At 62.1% G+C, this 21453-nt stretch overlaps 1 protein-coding gene across 2 annotated transcripts in view; it reads right to left on the bottom strand.

Annotated features, from left to right (window-relative positions):
• The window catches only part of NIBAN2 (niban apoptosis regulator 2), a 31083-nt gene extending 15885 nt beyond the window's left edge, over positions 1-15198 (bottom strand). The window contains exons 1-2 of one of the 2 annotated variants that reach the window (XM_079324236.1): positions 14328-15198; positions 723-853 (exon numbers count right to left, since the gene is read on the bottom strand). In XM_079324236.1, the coding sequence (XP_079180362.1) occupies positions 723-853; positions 14328-14382 (186 nt within the window). In that variant the 5' untranslated portion in view covers positions 14383-15198. The remainder of the gene's footprint in view (positions 1-722; positions 854-14327) is intronic. The other variant, XM_079324235.1, reaches the window with a different exon arrangement.
• Positions 15199-21453: the final 6255 nt, after the last annotated feature.

Below are 21453 nucleotides of genomic sequence, written 5' to 3'. Positions count from 1 at the left end.
TTGCAGTGTCCCTGACCTCCTGACCTTGCTGCTGTCCCTCAGACATTCCTGGGCTGCTTGCTGGAGCTTTTTGATGAAGCAACCAACCTGGGGATGGAGGCATCTCCCAGGGGGGGCTGAAGGAATCTGAGGAACCCAAGGTGCTGAGGACACCAGCTCCTCCCCAGGAACCTCCACTCCTTTATTTTTTCTAACACACCCAGTGCAGCGCCCAGGCAGGTCCCTGAGGAGATGTGGCATGTCCTGGTGCCTGGACAAGGTGTCACCTTCATGGGTGGGTCAGGGACAGCCAGCTCAGGGAGGCATTTCCTAGATTCCTTAACAGAGCCACCCCTCCAAGCCCCAGGCAAGAGCAGGAGCCATGTGCAATCCCATCTCCTCCTGCTTTCAAGGACAGCAGCTCCAGCAACCTGGCCAAGGAACCCACCCAGGGAGGAACCCAAGCTGTGTCAGCTTGTGAGCAGCCCCACAAATCCCTCTAACCAGGCAGGAGACACGTGGCTGCTGCTGACCAGGAGCCACCTCTGGGGTCAGGACCACCTGCCAGGGGTTTCCCATTCCTGCCTGGGAACGGGAGCATCACTCCCACCCAGGAGCAGACACTGAGCTCCTGCCAGCCCTGCACTGATCACAGCCACCCTGCTGGGAAAGCAAGCCCTGGCAGGGCCCCAGAGCAGCAGGGCAGTGCTCTGGGAGCCGTGGGGCAGGGGCTGCAGCCTTACCTTGCGGTGCAGCAGCTGTGCCTGCGGGCCCCCCGCGCCCTCGATCTCGTAGCGCACGCTGTTGAACAGAGCCACCCCAAACTGCTCCTTGTAGCAGCGGCAGAACTCGCCCAGCACCTTCCCCGTCCTCTCTGCAAAGGGACAGCACAGCCACGTTAGGCACAGGCTGGGTTTGGGGGTCTGCAACCCTGGCTTTGGGCTCTGGACCACCTCAGAACCCCCAGAGCCCTCCCCTATCACCCTGGAACAGCCCCTGGTGCCTTCTGCCCTCCCTGTGCAGCCCAGGCCCTGATTCAGGGTCAGGATGATTTTTTTTTTTTTTTGGCCTTTCACATTAATTTCATGGATTCCTCTCCCCAGCAGGAAATTCCTGACATTGAGCTGATTCCGGTGGTGCTGAGCTTCCTGTGCCTCGTGCAGCTCCTGGCCCTGCTCCGGCCACCTCGGCTGGCTGAGAGTGGGGCAGCCCCCCTCCCCACCCCAGACAGCACCCACACCCCCCTGACCCTGCTGTGCCCCCAGAAGGGCCATCCCACAAAGGGGCTCCCAGCCTGAGCTCCTGCTGCAGCAGGGCTGGGATCAGGGGAAAGGAGAGCCTGGACCCCCCACACTCACCCATGGGAGGCAGGGATCCCCACCACGACCCCAAACTCCAGTCTGGGATGAGCTCAAGGTGCTGGGAGAGCCTGAGCTCCCCTTGCACCCCACACTGGAGGAGATCCCCCATCCCACAGGCAGCCCCTCGATGCTGGGAGTGGGGGCCCATTGCAAACCCACCCCCCACAGCAGAGTCAGTGTTTTTCCAGCCCCAATATTGCCAGAGGAGCCCCTTGGGCACCCTGACCCACCCAGCACCCTCCCCACCCCTGCTCCAGACCCCACACTGGGGTCCCACACCAAAACCCCATCCTGAAGCATCCCCAGGCTGGAGAAACAACTCCCCCCTGAGTTGCTTTTGGCACACAGGGCCTCGACTTTGAACTCCCCAGTCAACTTTGCCCCAGAGCCTGTGAAAAATGAAGAATTTGAGTCTCCTCCAACAATTTCTGACAGCTCAGGCTTTGCCAGAGCGCTGGCGATGGGGAGGACGGATCCTGGCTCTGCATCCCAGTGCTGGAGCCAGCATGATGCTGGGGGCATGAACCCAGACAAAACAGCCCCCACGCCGGCTCAGCACAGCCTGGCAGCAGCCAGAACATCCAGCAGGAGCCAGAACCTCCAGCAGGAGCCAAAATCTCCAGCAGGAGCCAGCCCGGAGCTGTGCTGGCAGCCAAGGCAGCACAAGGAGCAGCTTTGCTGCAGGGTGCTGCAAATCCCCTGGGATGAGCACTCCAGAGGAAAATGCTGCCTGAGGAGGGACAAACCCATCCCTGAGGAGATGCCAGCACTGCCAGCCATGGCAGCAAACTACAGATCAGCCCCATGCTGTGCCAGGGTGGAACCCCCAGAAATTGAATTCACAGCAAGGATGAGACCCCCAGCTCATCCCAGCACAGCAATTCCTCAGCCTGGATTTTGCCTTTCCTCCTGGAATCCACACAGCACCTCTGTTGCAATTCCTGTCTCCCAAGCTGTGTGATTTTGGCCAGGGCTCTGGGCAGCCATGCAGACACAGCTGAGATTTAAAAGGACGTTTTGAGGTTTCATTTCCTTTCAGTCCCTGGGAAAAAAGGAGCCCCCGGTCGGTCCCCGGGCAGGCAAGACAGCTTAGTCACTCATTCTTCCCTGATTAACAGCAGGGCCAATTAGGAGGGTTTAAGTAAGTGGAAAAGCAAAAGTCAATTATTTGCAGAGGTTGGAACAAGAGTTGCAGTCAAACACCCGAGGTGACTAAATCTCCCCAGGCTCAGCAGGACCCTCCGGGGGGCTGAGGGGATGCTGGGGCCACTGGTGCTCCCTGCCTGGCAGCCCTGGTGGCAAGCCCAGGGGGCACACAGACCTCTGGGGACCAGGAGGTGACATTAGAGTGGAGTGAGTGGTGGGCTGTGCCTGAGCAGAGGGTGGGAAGCCCATGCTGATGATGCCAGAGCGTGTCCTGACCCCTCACATCTGGAGCACCCTTGCAGGGCTGGTGTGTCACAGCCAGGAACTGCCTCAGCCACCCACTGCCTCCTTCACCGGGCTGGGAAAAGCCTCCCCACAGTGCTGGGGGTTCCCTGCCAGCACAGTGGAGCACTGAGGGCTGCAGAGAGAATTCTGTGCTCCAGCTCCACAACCAGAGCCACCCATGGGGGGCTCCCTCCATGAGCAGCTTTGGCTGCACACCCAGCCAAGAGCTGGAGGGGTCTGGGACAGGGGACACAGATTGTCACCTGTCCTCAGAGGGGTCATGGCAAAGGAGGGGAGAGACCCCACAGACAACACCAATGGGTGTGGGCTCAGACACCCCCAGAGGCTTTTGGCAAGCAGCAGCACCCCGGGGGCTGCCAGGGCCGGGTGTCCCCAGCCAGCCACCCACAGCGCTTTCCCAATCCCTGTGTTTGCCACAGCACCCACACCCTCCCCTGCCACCACCCGGCCCTGTCACACCCAGAGGGTGGCTGGGCTGCTGCAGGCCCTGGCAGGTCCTGTTGGCTCCTGGTTCCTGGCAGGGGGAAGCCACTCTGGGCTCCCAAAAGCACCATCAGCACCAACGCCTGGCTCAGCTGTGTCAGCACCTCTGGGCACAGAGCTCCTCTGTCCCCAGCCTCCAGCTGCCCTCCTGCTCTCCATGACTCAGGCACACGTGGTGGCTCCAGCAGCAGGGGGATAAAGGGGCTGCACAGCTGGGGGGGCACAGAGAGGGCTCTGGGCACTGCAAACCCCGAGACAGGGTATGAGCTGGGATGGAGGCAGCAGGGACAGGGCTCAGCCAGGCTCCAGCCCTCCCTGACAGCTCCCCAGCCTTCCATTTTTCTAAATAAACATTTTTCCTTCAGTTTTATTAAGAGAAAAAGCTGAGTGTCCATGATATACAAGGCACATCACCAAGCCTGTGCCATGGGCACAGCAGGGCAGGTGGCCCTGCAAGGACACAGGGACAGAGCACAGGTTTGTCCCTGTCCCAGGACACGCCCCAGGACCACAGAGCCAGAGGCTCCAGTGGGTGAAACCAGCAGGGAGAGGAGGCTCCTCTGCTGCCCATGCCCTGCCCAGCCCTGCCACCACAGCTGTCACCCAGCCCAGGGTGACAGGCAGGGCACAGCCCTGGAGCAGGGTGCCCAAGGGCAGCTGCAGCCCTCCAGTGCTCAGAGGTCACAGCCCGGCCAGGGCAGCCCTGGCTGGGGCTTGGTCCCTCTGAGCCAGGGCAGGAGGTGGATTTTGCCTTCAGGATTCCAAAGGTAAAGTTTCCAAGCTGGTCCAGCAGCCTGGACTGGCTCTGTCCTGCCCTTGGAAGCATCTCCAGCACCACAATCAGCCCCACACACATCATGGTCTGGGCTGGAAGGGATCTGAAACAGCATCTCCTTCCACCCCAGTGATCTCCCACTGTCCCAGGTGCTCCAGCCCCAGTGTCCATCCTGGCCTTGGGCACTGCCAGGGATCCAGGGGCAGCCACAGCTGCTCTGGGCACCCTGTGCCAGCTCTGCCCACCCTGCCAGGGAACAATTCCTGCCCAATATCCCACCTGACCCCACTCTCTGCCAGACTGAAGCCGTTCCCTGTGTCTTGTCCCTCCATCCCTTGTCCCCAGTCCCTCTCCTGGAGCCCCTTTAGGCACTGGGAGGGGCTCTGAGCTCTCCCTGGATCCTTCTCCTCTCCAGGTGAGCACCCCCAGCTCTCCCAGCCTGGCTCAGAGCAGAGGGGCTCCAGCCTTGGGAGCAGCTCTGTGGCTTCCTCAGGATCTCTCCAACACAGACACATCCCAGGCAGCCAGCTCTGATCCAGCCTCCCATGAGACCAGAGCCAGCCCCAGCTCTGAGAGGTGGGGAGAAAACAATCCCTGAGCTGCAGGTGTGATCCAGAGCCCTGACCACCTGGAGCCCAGCCCTGACCTTGCTCTTCCCTCCAGCTGCTGCCTGCAGGCTTTTTCACCACAATGGGAAGAGCAGAGCTCCAGGAACCCATCCCACAGCCCCAGGCTCACAGAGAGCCCTTCCACCACCAGTGTGTGTCCAGAGCTCGTTTCCCTCATTGCCCTTGAGATCATGTGAAAATGGGAGTGCTGCTGTAAATAGCCCAGCCTGGGCCCAGTCAGCAGATGCAGCCACAGGGAGCTCAGTCCTGCACAGGTTTGCTCCAAAATTTCCTTGTCCTTCCTGCCCCTCCTCATTCTTGCTCAGCTCAACATGCCCCAGACCTGCAGGGGTATCAGGGGATGCTGTGTGTCCCTGGTGGGGACAGGGACAGGGCTCAGCCCAGCTGTGTCCCCAGAGCTCTGGGGCTGAGGGGCTGCCCCACCCATCAACGGGGAATCAGGGGCTGGTTTGGGTGGGAAGGGACCTTAAAGCCCACCCCATTCCACCCCTGCCATGGCAGGGACCCCTCCCACTGTCCCAGGTGCTCCAGCCCCAGTGTCCAGCCTGGCCTTGGGCACTGCCAGGGATCCAGGGGCAGCCACAGCTGCTCTGGGCACCCTGTGCCAGCCCTGACCACCCTGCCAGGGAACAATTCCTTCCCTACATCTCACCTAATTTCCCTTCTTTCAGTTTGAAGCCATTCCCCCTTGTCCTGTCACTTCAACTCCTGATGAAAATCCCTCTCTGACACCGGAGGGGCTCTGAGGTGACCCCAGGAGCTGCTGTCCTGCACATGCACACAGCCCACACTGTGTTCCCACAGCCCCTGGGAGGGGCTGGAGACCAGCAGCTGGTTAACCCCAGAGGGAACAGTCATCTGCACCCTCCTCCCAGCCCACATCCCCCCTGGCACACACAGTCCTCACATGTCCCCTGCCCTTTCCATCTGTCCAGGGGGTGAGGAGCCTTTGGAACCCCAGCCCTGTGCAGAAGGCCCCTGGGATGATGTAGGATCATGGAATCATGGAATAATAGATGGGTTTGGGTTGGATGGGAATAAAAGCTCATCCCATCCCAACCCCTGCCACAGGCAGGGACACCTCCCACTATCCCAGGAGTGGAGTGGCAGCAGGGCCTGGAGCACAGTGCCCAAACCACTGTGGATGACACAGGGATGCCTCACCCCAGGCAGGGAATTTTCCTCTTGGTCCAGAAAAAAATTATGAAACACAAAAAGGCCAAACCAGCTCATTGAAGCAGAACCCCCAGGCTGGGGTGGGGGGGCAAGGCCTGGCCTGGCTCCTTTCCCAGCCCTGTGGGACAGCAGGACTCAGGCCAGCTCCCCTGGCCACATCTGTCCCCCTGCCAGCCCAGCCAGGGGGTGACACAGGGCTGTGCCTGTGTCCTGTGTCCCCCTGCCAGCCCAGCCAGGGGGTGACACAGGGATGTGCCTGTATCCTGTGTCCCCTTGCCAGTCCAGCCAGGGGGTGACACAGGGATGTGCCTGCAGGGCAGGGAGACCCAGGTGCTCACCCTGCCCTGGTGACAGTCCCTCTGTGCCATGGTGGTAGTGGCCAAGGACATGGTGACCCGTGGGCAGCGAGTGCTGGCCTGGCCAGTTTGCGAAGGCTGCTGGGGGAGGAGTTAATTACTAATTTAGCCTGTAAATGATTAGTGAGCAGGGACAGGCTGCTGGGGGGAGCACAGGCTCCCAGTGGCACTGACAGGGACAGCCACCATGATGGCATTGCCAGGGACAGCTACTCCTGGATGGATCTTCCAGCAAGGGAAACAAAGCCACCACAGAGAGGCTGATGCCACCTGTTGTCCCCAGGTCACCTCTCCCAGTGGGGCTGCTCCAGCCCCCCCTGCTGTCTGGCACACCCAGGGGGTGTTCCCACTGTCCCTTGGCCATCCCCCTGTGTCCCAAACCCTGGCATTATGCAGACAGGTGTGTGGGCATCCCCCTGAGGACACTCCATAGCAAGGATGGGGTGCACACATGGATGGGGGACACTGGATGAGTGCCCAGGGTACCCCACAAGCCCTGAGCAACACCCACACGAGCACCCATGGCCATCCTGGCCATGCCAGGCTCATCCCAGCAGGAATCTGGCAAAGACTGACAGCAGGAGATGGCTGCAGGCAGGCTGAGCAGTGGCAGTGACAGCCAGCACAAGGGACAGTGCCCCTGTCCACGGGGCACAGTAATCCTGCAGAGCCAATGGGAGCACCCAAAGGGTTAAACCCAGCCGGGTTTAGGGTTTCGGGAATTTGGATGTGAGCTCATTTCCACCAAGAAACACAAACGCCCTCCCAGGGGCCTGAGTCAGCCCCGGCATCCCGAGATGGCAGCACTGGGGGAGGCTGGGCACCCGTTCCAACCCCGGGCCACTGGCACAGGGCAGGGCTGCAGGAGGTTACTCCTGATCACAGCAAAGCCCAGGGGCTGCCCAGAGCTCTCTGCATGTGCCCCTCAACAAACCAGGAGAGGATGGGACAGGGAAAGCAAAGTGGGGAGAGCAAAACTGGGAGAGTTTTCCCTTTTCTCCTTGAACTCAAACCTACCCCGGGGTGTTCTGCTCTGGGCTCTCAGCATTGGGACTGAGCTCGACTGGAAGCAGTGGGAGCAGAGGCTGCTCTGATGCCAGGCACTGCTCAGCAGCAGGGCACTGCCAGGATCCATCCAGCACCACTCCAAAACCCATCGGGAATAGTTTCACAATTGAAAACGTGCCCGAGAGCAGCAGAGCAGGGCAGGGGGGAGGAGGGAGCACATGGCGCTGCCGCCCCGGCCGCCGGTGACTCAGCCGCGCTGGGGAGGGTGGGCTGAGCCGCAGGAAGGGATGAGGCAGCGGAGAAACCAGCTGGGGCCAGGCCTGAACCGGTTCATCCTCTCTGGCCGTGCCTGTGCCGTGCCGGGCGCTGCCCCCGCATGAGTCAGGAGCGCCCGCGGTGCCAGCGCAGCGCTGGGGCACCCGCTGGGGCACGGCTGTGCCACTGCTCCCGGCACCCTGGGGTGTCCAGCTGGGACCCCGGGGTGCTGACAGGGCTGTGCCACTGCTCCCGGCACCCTGGGGTGTCCAGCTGGGACCCCGGGGTGCTGCCAGGGCTTTGTGCCCATCCCCAGCACTGTGGGATGTCCAGCTGGGACCCCGGGGTGCTGCCAGGGCTCTTTGCCCACCTCCAGCACCTCGCCCCGCTTGCCAACACCGCTGCCCTCCCAGCCCCATCCAACCTGGCAGGGCACAGCCTGGAACCAGCCATGAGATCCACGGGGCTGGAAATGAAGCAGCACATTCCACAGCAGCTCCTCAACCTCTGACCAGCCAAAAAACACGGACAAAACCACTCTCAGGCAAGCTTTGGACACCTGCTGCTCGTGGTCCCCAGTGCCAGACCCTGCTGCAGCCCCTTGCCGTGCCTGGGTGACATCCAGCCCGGCAGGACAGGGATTAGTGGCTCTCTGTGCCCCAGGGCGTTTCCCTGGTGTGGATGCAGTGTCCTGCTGCTCCCGGTGCGGGGCTGCTGCGTGCGAGGAATGTGAATAACAAACAGCACTGACATCCCTGCCCCGAGCCTGCCTGCCCCAACAGCCTCTGAGGATGGGGGAGCAGGAGGTCCCTGCAGAGCCCCATCCAACCTGCAAGGCCCCTCTGCCCTAGGAGCAGCCTTTGGGGAATGCTCCATGGGGCACCGTGCCCTCACAGCCGGGTTAAAGCCAGCCCAGCCCAGAGTGACATTGGCAGCAGGCCCTACATGTCCCTACAAGCCACCAGCAGAGGTGACTGCACCCCCAGGACTGTCAGGATATGTCCCTGGCCTGCTGTGAAAGACAGGTATTTGCCAAGAAAGGCAGGAGGCCCTCCCTGAGATGGAAAGTGCAAACCCCACCCCTCCAAATTATTATAGTTTTGGAATTAGGGGCTCTCAGGTAGAGATATGGGGGTAGGAATAACAGTTATTTCCCTGTCTAGCCATTTTACATGTCAATGGGAAAAAATTCCAGATAGAAAGGGGGAGAAAAAAGAAAAAAAAAAACCAACCCAACAGTCCCATGGACAGGATGGAGCACCCCTGTAGGGCAGCTTGGCTCAAGCTGAGCACCAACCCCAAACCCTGAGCTAGACCAGCATCCACTGCCCTCATCCTGGCTGCAACCACATCACCCCACATGTCCCTGTCCCCTGGGTGTCACCAGCACCTGGGCAGGGTGGAGAAGAGCTGCCAGTGCTCTGGCTCTGCCCACAGCAGAGTGGGAGCCAGCAGCACCCCCACACCAGCCAGGCAGGATTGCACCCTCGGGAATGGCACAATCCCACCGTGCCCAGCCAGGCTGTGCTCAGGAGTCCACATCCTGCAGCCCCCAGGGCAAAGGGGACACAGCTAACTCGGTCATCTCCTGTGCTGGGGGTGGGTGATCCCTGCTCCAAGATCTTCCCCTGTGCCCCAGCCCAGGGAGGGGTGCTGAACCTGCCACACTGTCCCTGTGCCCAGCTAAGAAACCCAATCCAGCCCCAGGGGAGGAGACCAAACAAAGATTTTTATGTGCATTTAAAAAAACAACCCAACCAAGAGGGATTTGATGAAAACAGATCTGAACCTGTCCTGGAGCTCACTCCCCTGCTGCTGGGGAGGCTCCTGTCTCCAGCTCCTCTGTACCCATGCCGTAGGATGCTGAGCCACCACAAATTTGGGGTCTGGGAGTTGGCTCACCCCAGCTTTGGGCACATCCCTTCATGCAGGAAAACCTCTCAAGGGGCTGAGCAGAGAGGAGAAAGGAAGCCAGGACAAGTGTCCTGTGCCCCAGAGGCCATCAGCACAGTGGAGGATGGGTGAGACCCTGCCCCAGGCCCTCTGTCACCTCCAGGGCAGTGTCCCATCCATCCTGCTCTGTGAATGTCCCATCCAGGGACTCCCCTGGTGCAGGGGTCAGAGCTCCTAAGAGGATTTCCCCAGAGAGATCCCTGCCAGGGAAGGGGACAAAGGAGGGCAGGAGGGCATGGCAAAGGGCAGGAAGGCAGGGAGAAGGGCACTGTGCTCTACCAGAGCTGGGACCTGTGTCAAATGTCGCTGCTCTTTCCCTTTGAAAAGGGGGAAAAGGTGGAGTTTGATTCCTTCCTCCCCTGCCGGTCCAAGAGTCTGGGAGGAAGCACCGAGCTCTCTGCTCTGCCCCTTCCTCCCCTCTCCCCACGGAGCCCCTGCAGGCACATCCAGACTCCCAGGCCAGGCAGGGGCTGGGGAGGGGGCACAGCTCCTGCATGGGGACCTCACCAGATGGGCTCTGGGGCTGCAGCCCCACGATGAGGTGACATCCCCCACGAATTGGGTGGTGGGAGCAGAGCTGGGTCCTGCAGGGGCACAGCAGGTCCTGGTCCTCACCTGCCTTCACACCTTGCCCCATCAAGTGCCCGTGGATGACCATCCCTGGATCCCTCCAGCCCTGGATCCCTCTGGAAGCTCACAGAGCCTGGCAGGGGCTGTGCCAAGAGGCACCGAGCCCCTCTGAGCTCTGAGCCAGGAAATCCCAGCTCTGGCTGTGTGCCTGCAGTGGCTCTGCAGGTGTCCTGCTCCGGGGGTGCTTTTCTCTCCCCGGGCTGGCCCAAGGACAGCTCTGAGCTCTGTTCCTCCCTGGCAGAGCAGGGATTCCCTCCCTGCATGCCCCAGCTCGCTGCAGCCCAGGCCTCTGGCTAAACCCAGCCTGGGGAGGCAGGGAAAGCCCTCCCCGAGGGCAGGCAGCTCTGCCCGGGGCTCCCACTGCTGCCCACGAGGGAAGAGCCGTGTCCCCTGCCCCGACACGCCGGCTCAGAGCGAGCCCGTGCCCCGACACGACGGCTGCAGGTGAAGCCCCAGCTTGCCAGAACCAGCCCAGGCTGCTGGCAGGGAGCCCTGCATGCCAGGGGAGTTATTTATTTGGCGATGAAAGACACACGTTTGGTTGGGAGAAACCGCGGCAGGGCTGCAGCGCCGAGCCCTGGGAGCCTCCCTGCACGGCTTCCCCCGGGGCAGGGTGAGGGCTGCAGCCCCAGACCAACCCCAGAGCCCAGCAGCCTCCACCTCCCACGCCGGCGGGAGCTGAGCTGTGGCACAGGCTGGGAAATGAGTGTCACGCTTAGGGAAGCCACAGAGAACCTCCCCCTGCCGCCTGCAGCCCGATCCCTGCGGCACACCAACCACAGCCTGGTGCCTTCTGGGGTTGTGAGGCACCTCTGGAGCCGGCCCTGCAGCCCAGAGCACCCCATCCCATCCACCCCATTATCACACCCCACCCATCCCACCCCCCCCCCATCCCATCCCATCCCATCCCATCCCATCCCATCCCACCCCATCCCACCCCATCCCACCGCATCCCAGGTGGGATCAGTGCTGTGCAGACCCCGATGCCTGACAGGGTTCGTTGGAGCAGGGAAGCTGCAGGTCCGGCCCCAGGGTTGAGGCTCGGTGTCACCTCTGCCACCTCTGCGTGGGCTGGTGCCTGTGGAAGTCCTGCCCCGAAATTAGCAGGTGCTTCACTCCATAATTAACGGGCTGGCGACTCCCCGGAGATGCCAGAGCAAGGTGTGAGCTCCCAGGGACCCTCCCTGAGCTGCCACCCACCCCCACATCCCTCTGGAGACACCCAGCAGCTCCTGCAGCATCCCTGGGCTCTGCCACCCACCCAGGATGACACTAGGATCTCCTGCTGAATCCCTGGGCTCTTCCATTGTCCCAGGATGGCACCCAGCAGCTCCTGCAGCATCCCTGGGCTCTGCCATTGTCCCAGGATGGCACCCAGGAGCTCCTGCTGCATCCCTGGGCTCTGCCACCCACCCAGGATGGCACCTGGGTGCTCCCTGGGTGCTGGCACCCCTGGGCTCCACCCAGAGCCAGCCAGCTCCATGCTTTAGTCCCCAGGAGAAGGAGTCCATGGGATGCTCCAGGGAAGGAGTGATTCCAGCATGAGGGAAGAGCTGGATCCATTCTCATGCTGAGAGCACCCTGGAAAACTCCAGTGAACCCAGTTCCCAGGACACCTCATCCCTGCCACCCTTGTGTGATGGTGCCTACTCTGGGCATTCTTGCACAGGGAGGATGAGCCAGTCCCTGCTCCAGCCCACAGAGCAGCTTGGAAGCAACTCTCAACCCACATCTGGGAGGAAGAACAGGAGGAGGAGGAGGAGGAAGGCAGTAGAAGGGTATTGACAAACAAACTGGATGACTCAGGCAGGAAGATGTCCAAACCAGGATGGCAGGAGGAGGTGGCAGGGTCAGAGAGACCCTGCAGAATGGAATGCAGGAGCTGAGGCAGCTCTGCCAGCAGCTGTGGATCACACCTGGCTGCCTTGACAGCCCCAGCATCCCCAATGCTGGCAGGGAGCTGCTCTGTGACTGCCTGCAGCCCTCCAGCCACATCAGTGGGAGGAAAGACCCTGAGCCAGCCAAGACACACGTGTGTGGCTTGTGACTTTTGGGAGACACTGGCATGAGTCTCACACAGCCACCATGAAATGGGCTGGGACAGGGCATGAGACCTGCACAGCCTGGTCACTGTGGGCATTCCCCACCTCCCTCCTGCCTTTATCCCATTCCCAGGAGGGGCCCAGGTCTGGGCCAGGCTCTCCCCAGCAGCTCTGCTGGTCTAAGGAGCTGCAACCTCAGGAATCTCTGCCAAGCCCAAAGAGCTCCTGTCACTCTAGCAACCAGGGGTCATAGTGGCCTGGGCAGCAAATCCAAACCCCAAATCTGAGAGGACAAGTGGAAAAAGCTGCTTGGAGAAGGGCTGGATCCCTCCTGGGGCAGCAGCAGCAGTGAATAGGCCGAGCTAGGCAGGAAAACCCGGAGCTTTCCCCGCCACGTTGCTTTGCATGCCTGACAGCAAGTCGTGCCTTGCCTGCTGGGTTCCAGCCCCTCCCAGCTCCAGGGGCTCCTCAGCCAGCCAGGAGCCCTGGCAGGAGCAGAGAGGTGCTCCAGAAACCCAGTTTGCCCCAGTCTCTCCCAGGGAGGTGTCCCAGTACAGGTGTGTCCCCCCTGCTCACCCCAGCATGGCAGAGGACATGCCCCAGCCCGGTGTCCATAATCCTACTCCACAGGAATGTGTTTTTCCTCATTAAATCTTTTTCCCATGAAAACTTTTCTCATTAAAAGCTCTCTGCAGTCCCCAAGCATGGGTTAGATCCCACCCTGGGGTAACAGCTCAGTCCCTGCCAGGGTGCAACCATCCAGTGTGGCCTTGCAAACACCCAATCCCTGACCCAGCAGAGACAGATTCCTGCACAGGAAACCCAGCCAGGCTTCTCCTTGTTATTCTTCAGGATTAGGATCACAGGGGCTTGCACAGGGAGCTATCTGTGCACAGACTACCAGCGAGTTACAGAGAAATTCAGCATGTGCTTTGGATCCAAACACGCCACAGGCAGCCCCGACCCGCTGCAGCCTCGCGGATCAGCCGGGCTGAGCTTTAACTAATGCAAGATGAAAACCCCAGAGCGAGTTCCAAGCTTCTCCTTCAAAGCTCAGAAACCTGCTGGCGTCCTGCTGAGCTGCATACCACGTAAGCACTGCTGCCAGGATGGGGCCTGGCAGGGCGGAGGGGCTGCACGGCGAGACGGCGCGTCCCGTGCCAGCCCCACGGCGGCCGCTTCTCTCCCAGAGCCCTTGGGGACAAAAGGACTTCAGAGCCACTCCCGTGCCTTTATGGCCGCCGCAGAGGAGCGATACGGCGGAGTCACCTCCAAAACATCGGCACTCCCCAGCCCTTGAGCTGCCGGCGAGATGCACAAGGTCCAGCACCAAGCCAGCCTCGGCTGTGACAGCCGCCCAGGTGCGGTGTGGCTTCAGCCACTGGAGAGGAGGTTTTGCCCAGCCTGGGGAGCTGGAACCAAAGCTGGGGCACCAGAGGGCTCGGAGGTCACGTCCTGGCCGCTCAGGAGCCCCGGGGAGCCGAGCGCCCGCATCACCAGTGACGCACAGCGCCCTGGGGAGCCCAGCACGGCCACCGAGGGGTGACCCCAGTGCCGGGGTCAGGCTGTCACCACAGACCCCAGCGAGCAGCCCCGAGCCCCCTAGGCACCGCTTCCCACGCTCCGTGCCTGTGCAGAGCCGTCACCCCGTGCTCCCCAGACATCCTGTGCCAGGGGCGAGGCGCTGCCGTCCCGACAGACGGACGGGCTCTCAATGACCGCATTGTCACCCTGCCCGTCCCACGGCTGCCCGGGACACTGCTGTGCCCTGTCTGCAGCCAGCCCTCCCCTCCGCCCCACAAGCTTTAAGGGGGGGGGTTTCCTAAGGATCCCCCTGCACTGTGAAGGGGGATGAGACTCATCTGCCAGCCAGCGGCAGCAGCCCCCGTGCTGACAGCGCTGTCCCTGCGCTGGACCCGGCTTCCAGCATCGCCCGGAGCACAGCACCCCCTCCCCGCAGCCCGAGGGGTCCCCGAGCCCCCCGCCAACACAAACACTCCCGGCACAACCCAGCCTTTCATTCGGGAACCTCGAGTATCCCCCCCGAGCTGTGCCGAGGCAAAACCACGGGGAAACTAAAAATTAAAAAGTTTAAAGAGCCAGAGAGAGGAGAACAGCAGGCGTGGGGGGCTCAGGAAGACTGAGCGGGGGGTTCCCAAAGAGATTGAAAGAGGGATGGGGAGATCCTGGAGGGCTTGAAAGGAGCGGGGGGCGCGGCGGGGGCTCACCCGCGATGTGCTGGCGGCGACCCTCGTCCAGGTGCGTGGAGACCACATCTCCCATGGCGAGCGGAGCCGGGCCGGGCCGGGCGGCAGGAGGAGGAGGGCAGAGGGAGAAGGAGGAGGGAAGAGGGAGAAGGAGGAGGAGGAGGAAGGCAGCGCTCGGGGCGGCCCGGCAGCGCGGCGCCCCACGGGCCCCCCCGGCCACTCCTCCCGCACCGCCCCCGGCCTCGGGGAGAGGCTGCGAGTGACCCCCGCCGGCAATTAGCGCGGCTAATTACTCTGCAGGGCTATGGGCAGGATGGAGGAGGGGGCTAGGCAGTGCCCGGTGTCCCCCTCCCGTACTCCCACCGGGAAAACCGGCTCCGTGCTGGCACCGCGCTGCTCCAGCCCGGCACTGCCACACCCGGCTCCGTCCTACCTGTGCCCACGCCCCGCGGCCGCCAGCCTTGACCTTGGTGCCAAACTGGAGAGCGGGCGTGGGAGCGGGCACAGCCAGGGGCCCCTCGCCTCCCCAGCCCGTGGGACAGCGGGATGGGAGCGCTGGAGGTGATTGAGAACCCGCTCCGGCCACAGGTTTGGGACCAGGAGCTGTCGCGGGATGGGGGCTGGCATCTCCCGGCTGAGCCAGGGAACAGGAGAGGACACTCAGAGCGGGACACTAAAAACGGGAATGTGCCAGCCATCCTGCGAAGTCTCCTCGGAGCCAGCCGGGGAGGAAGCAGCTGGAGCCGCGGAGCTGGAGGAAGCGGTGGAAAAGCTCCTCCTTCCTCTCGCTGTGCTGCTGCTCCTTCCCCGAGCGCAACAGGCGGAAACAGCCCCGGCAGGATCCTGCTGCATTGCCCGGGCACGATCCGCGGGGACGAAAGGTCTCACTCATTCCCAGAGCTTGGGCACCGCCAGCAGCGCGGGGTGTGACCGAGGGAGGAAGAGGAGGAGGAGGGAGGAAGGAGGAAGGAGGACGTGGTGGCGTGACCAGAAAGTTCAAGCTGTTCCCAGCTGCAGGGCGGCTCTGGGGAGTCGCCGCCGAGGTGGATGCAAGCCTTGAGCTCTCTCTGGATCCCTGGATGCTTCCAGACCTCTGGAAGCTGGGGCTTGGCTCGGTGTGGGGCAGCCAGCGTAGAAACGGCTCCAGGAGGTTTTTCCTGGGCTGGACTTGTTTAGCCGGGAGCGGTGGGAGGGAGGGTTGGAAGTGGCCGGGCTGGGAGCGGAGGCATCCTGTTTATCCTCCTGAAATAGCTGCCCTTGGCCGCTGCGGGGCTGGGCAGGGGGCGGCAGGATGCGCACAGCCCTCCCCGGCCGCGGCCACCGCCGCCACACCCTGCCCTGCAGCGGGGCCACCACCGGGGACACCACGGCCACCACCGTCACACCCTGCCCTGCAGCGGGGCCAGCACCCGGGGACACCGCGGCCATCACTGTCACACCCTGCCCTGCAGCGGGGCCACCCCCTGGGGACACCGCCGGGTCCTGCCCTGCTGCGGAGCCACCACCCCGGGGACACATCCTGCGCCGTGCCAGGGAGATGCCAGCCTGGAGCCAGGAATTCTCCTTTTCGGGGAGGAATGTGGGTACGCCCGTGCCCCAAGCTCTGCCGAAGCCCAACACTGTCCAGGTGGCCAAAACCATCAGGACATCAAATGGCACTCAGATGCCACCTGTGTTTGTCCCAGTGCCTTCTCCCCTCAGGAATGCCCATGGTGCACCAGCCTTTCCCATCCTAACACTGTTCTCACCCCTCTGACTCAGTTCAGTGGGAAAATCATTCCAAAGCTGGAATATTCCCTATTTTACCCCCTGACATGTCCCCATAAGCAGGTTTTACCCTTAGCACGGGGCTTGTTTGCAGTTTGTTTGCCTGGCCAAAATGCTGCAGATATCAAGGGATTCTCGTGGGAAATTTGTCTGCAGCAGAATCTCATTTCCAATAGCAAATCTTTCCACTTGAGGCTTTTAAACACTTTCCCCAGCACTGATCCCTGAGGAGTCTGGCTGTGAATTAATTTGAAATTCTGTCTTAGTGGGGTGATGGTATTTAAGAGGCGATGAAAATACATCCACCCCCTTCAAATTGAAAATAAATGGGAACATCTATCCATGTAAATAGCTTCATTATTAGAAACCAAGCTTCATCCCTTCCAAAAAAGCAATGCGTGGAATAGGATTTAGGCAGTACACACACTGTCCTACTAAATAAACCAAGTGAGTGGTTTAAAGTCCTTATTTTTGAAAAATTAATCCACAAGCACTGGAGCACTTAGTCATCACTGCCCCTTCTGCCCACTGGTGTGTTTCTTAAATAAAAAATGAAATCCTGGATGAAGAGGTAAAAAACAGACAGCATTGATACTGTATTTGCAAACAGGAAGGGGATGTTTGTGGCACACAGAAATAGCATGTCAACAGAACCTGGAGGCTGTCACACAGACACACAGGCTGCTTTTGGGGCTCCAGAAACCACCTGAGCATGGCATGATGTCCTGGCACTGCCAGGCAGTGCCACGTGGTGACACAGCAGTGAGCTTTTGGCACAGGCTGCCTGGTGGCAGGGACAGGCTCAGCTGCTAAAGCTTGGGACAGGAATTAAAGAAGTTTGTTTGAAGGGTTTTATTGTGACTGGAGACATTTGGAAGCTCAAAACTCAGCAGTTGAGCACATTTGGGTTTATTCCCACAGGGCATTGTCCCCAAGATGCTCCTGGTCAGGGTTTCCTTCATCCCCAGCACCCCAGTGGGTGCTTGAGCATGGGGATGATGGGGATGGGGATAGGGATGGGATGGGATGGGATGGGATGGGATGGGATGGGATGGGATGGGATGGGATGGGGAGGGGATTGGGAATGGGAATGGGGATGGTTTGACCGTCCTCTCCAGCTGCAGTTTCTGGGAGCCCAGCCTGGCCCTGCTCAGGCACTGAGCCTATTCTGCTGAGCACAAGGGGTGCAGACACAGCCCCCCACTGCCCTCCTGGCTCCATCCTACTCAAGGATGTCTTTAAATCCATTCCCCTTTACTCAGCTCCCAGCTCCCTGCTCTGCTTCCCCATATCCCTCTGCAAAGGCTCCAGGTAAAGCTCCTGGATTCAGGAAAGCAAACCACCAGTTCCAGCAGCACAAGTGATGCTCAAATGGCTTTGTCACACCCTGTCCCCTGCCTGTCCCATGTGCTGGGGCTCCCAGGGACCCAGCACAGACATCCCTCCCATCAGAGGCTGTGCAGTGTTGGAGTTGTACAGAATTGCAGCTTGATAAAGTCTAATCATGCCAGCTAATTACATCTCACTGAACAGATGGAAATAATGCTTATCTGCCACGAGCTGATGAATTATCTATCCCAGCTTGGAAATGAAGGATTTCCCTATGAATACAGCTGAGGAGAATAAACATTCTTGTGATTTCAGGCAGCTCCTAGGATGGTGGAGATGGCCACAGCGAGGTGAGATAATTCCCAAATTATTAAAGCCTTCAAAGCCTTCAGTGTGTTAGTCCATCATGATGAGCAGAGTGCTCCGTACCTGTCCTTCAGCCTCACAGGATTTCTCCTGGATGATCCTGATACCAAAATCTATGGCTCTGACAAAGCATTAAAAAAAAAAAAAAAAAAAAAAAAAAAAGTGATTATTTGGGATTTTTTTTCTGCTCACAGCAGTCAAACCAACCTGACAGGGCCTGTGTGCTCAGCTGCCTGCCCTCCTGCCCCTCAGCTGATCCCTCTGGATCTGGTGCCTGTGGGGAGGCTCATCCCACCTTGGTTTCTGCTTGCTCCCGTTGGCTTTTCCATGCAGTCATTAGCAGTGTAAAGCCTCACCTCTCAGCAGCAGAGGTGCTGGATGCACCTGCAGATGTCCAGAACAGGCTGTTCCCAACCACTGCCCACCTCCAGCATGCTGCTGGATTCCTGCAGCACTGAATAAAGCAGGATAAAGCTTCCAGCCCAGTAAGTGTTTATTTCCCTCTCACCGACACCAGGAACAATCAGTGGAGTTTTCCTTCCACTCTCCATGACCCGGGCACGAGGATCTGTTTCCTCCTCACCAGATCACCGGGAAACCCGATCGCGGTGGGGGAAGAGCCGGGCGGGGTTTGAGGGCAGGAGATGCCGAGGGGAGGTCGGGGCGTCCCTCGCAGCTGGGCTCAGGTCCCCATGCACAGGGTGGGGGTGGAAACCCCCCTGGGGTCACCTCTGAGGCTCTGGGCCACCTCTAGGCTGTGCCCTGGGCTCTGAGCTGGCCCCAGGCTGGGCAGGAGGGAGAAGCACCCGGCAGGGAAGGGGTGAAGGTGCCCTTCACCTGGGGAGCTGCTGGCCTTCCCCAGAACTGCTCTGGGTGCAATTAACGCAGGGTAATTGCAGCAATAAAACTTTCCAGTGCTGATAAAGGCGAGGGCAGCTGTGCCCAGCCCCGCTACCATCACTGCCGTGCCCGTGGGCTGCTGCACCCACCTCCGTCCCGCTGCTGACTCCAGCGCTGCGCTCCAGATAGCAGCGATTAAACTGTGCTGAATCAGCCCTGCCTCCACCGGCTTCTGCCGAGTCAGGGGTGAATCCATCAGCTCCAGCCCCAGCCCCAGCTCCAGCCCTGCTCCAGCTCCAGCCCCAGCCCCAGCCCTGCTCCAGCCCTGCTCCAGCCCCAGCCCCAGCCCCAGCCCTGCTCCAGCCCCAGCCCCAGCCCCAGCACTGCTCCAGCCCCAGCCCTGCCCCAGCCCTGCTCCAGCCCCAGCCCTGCCCCAGCCCCAGCCCCAGCCCCAGCCCTGCCCCAGCCCCAGCCCCAGCCCTGCCCCAGCCCCAGCCCTGCTCCAGCCCCAGCCCCGCCCCAGCCCTGCTCCAGCCCTGCTCCAGCCCCAGCCCCAGCTCCAGCCCCAGCCCTGCTCCAGCCCTGCTCCAGCCCTGCTCCAGCCCCAGCCCTGCCCCAGCCCTGCTCCAGCTCCAGCTCCAGCCCCAGCCCCAGCCCCAGCCCCAGCCCCAGCCCTGCTCCAGCCCTGCTCCAGCCCCAGCCCCAGCCCCAGCTCCAGCTCCAGCCCCAGCCCCAGCCCCAGCCCCAGCCCCAGCCCTGCTCCAGCCCTGCTCCAGCCCCAGCCCCAGCCCCAGCCCTGCTCCAGCCCCAGCCCCAGCCCCAGCCCTGCTCCAGCCCCAGCCCTGCCCCAGCCCTGCTCCAGCCCCAGCTCCAGCCCCAGCCCTGCCCCAGCCCTGCTCCAGCCCCAGCCCCAGCTCCAGCCCTGCCCCAGCCCCAGCCCCAGCTCCAGCCCCAGCCCCAGCCCTGCTCCAGCCCCAGCCCCAGCCCCAGCCCTGCTCCAGCCCCAGCTCCAGCTCCAGCCCTGCTCCAGCCCCAGCCCCAGCTCCAGCCCCAGCCCCAGCCCTGCCCCAGCCCCAGCTCCAGCCCCAGCCCCAGCCCTGCCCCAGCCCCAGCCCCAGCCCTGCTCCAGCCCTGCCCCAGCCCCTGCTCCAGCCCTGCTCCAGCCCCAGCCCCAGCCCCAGCCCTGCCCCAGCCCCAGCCCCAGCCCTGCTCCAGCCCTGCCCCAGCCCCAGCTCCAGCCCTGCTCCAGCCCCAGCCCCAGCCCCAGCCCTGCCCCAGCCCCAGCCCCAGCTCCAGCCCTGCTCCAGCCCCAGCCCCAGCCCCAGCCCCAGCCCCAGCCCCAGCCCTGCTCCAGCCCTGCCCCAGCCCCAGCCCTGCTCCAGCCCTGCTCCAGCCCCAGCCCCAGCCCCAGCCCTGCCCCAGCCCCAGCCCCAGCCCCAGCCCCAGCCCCAGCCCCAGCCCCAGCCCTGCCCCAGCCCTGCTCCAGCCCTGCTCCAGCCCTGCTCCAGCCCCAGCCCCAGCTCCAGCCCTGCCCCAGCCCCAGCTCCAGCCCTGCTCCAGCCCCAGCCCCAGCCCCAGCTCCAGCCCTGCCCCAGCCCCAGCTCCAGCCCTGCCCCAGCCCCAGCCCCAGCTCCAGCTCCAGCCCAGCTCCAGCCCTGCTCCAGCTCCAGCTCCAGCCCAGCTCCAGCCCTGCTCCAGCTCCAGCTCCAGCTCCAGCTCCAGCCCCAGCTCCAGCTCCAGCTCCAGCCCCAGCCCCAGCTCCAGCCCAGCTCCAGCCCAGCTCCAGCCCTGCTCCAGCTCCAGCTCCAGCTCCAGCCCAGCTCCAGCCCCAGCCCCAGCCCCAGCTCCAGCTCCAGCTCCAGCTCCAGCTCCAGCTCCAGCTCCAGCCCAGCTCCAGCCCTGCTCCAGCTCCAGCTCCAGCTCCAGCTCCAGCCCTGCTACAGCCCAGGCACAGAGCTCTGAGCAGGATCCATCAGCTCCAACCTGAACCTGGAGCTCTGAGCAGGATCCATCAGCTCCAGCCCGGACACGGAGCTCTGAGCAGGATCCATCAGCTCCAGGCTGGACAGGGGGCTCTGAGCAGGATCCATCAGCTCCAGCCCGGACACGGAGCTCTGAGCAGGATCCATCAGCTCCAGCCCGGACACGGGGCTCTGAGCAGGATCCATCAGCTCCAGGCTGGACAGGGGGCTCTGGGCAGAGGGGTGACACTGACTGAGGGGCACCCGGGGATCCGCAGACCCCCCAGGCCGGTGCCAGGGGCTGTGACCGGCAGCACCGGGCGGGGTGTCACCCTCGCCCGGCGGAGCGGAGGGCACGGGAGGAGGAGGGAGGCTCCCGAGGACCATCGTTCCCCTCTGCTGGTCGGCACTGGGATAACTGGTGGCCGCCAGCCAGGCCTTGGCAGGGAGCCGGGATCGGCTCGGTGCAGCCGCGGAGGGTGCGACAGACTGGCGACAGTGGCACCGGCGTGGCACGGGGCGTGGGGCGGGGACACGGGGTGAGCACGGCGCGGGCACGGGCACCGGGGTGGCATGGGACATGGGACATGAGATATGGGATATGGGACATGAGATATGGGGCATGGAACATGGGACATGGGATATGGGACATGAGATATGGGACTTGAGACATGGGATATGGGACATGGGATATGGGGCACGGGACATGGGACATGGGATATGGGATATGGGGTATGGGATATGGGATATGGGATATGGGACATGAGACATGGGATATGGGACATGGGATATGGGATATGGGGCACGGGACATGGGATATGGGATATGGGACATGGGGCATGGGATATGGGGCATGGGATATGGGATATGGGACATGGGACATG

The sequence above is a fragment of the Erithacus rubecula genome (assembly GCF_903797595.1).
Source record: "Erithacus rubecula genome assembly, chromosome: 21".
Lineage (NCBI taxonomy): Eukaryota > Metazoa > Chordata > Aves > Passeriformes > Muscicapidae > Erithacus > Erithacus rubecula.
Note: the sequence above shows the minus strand (reverse complement) of the source record. Positions and strands in the feature narration are given on the sequence as shown.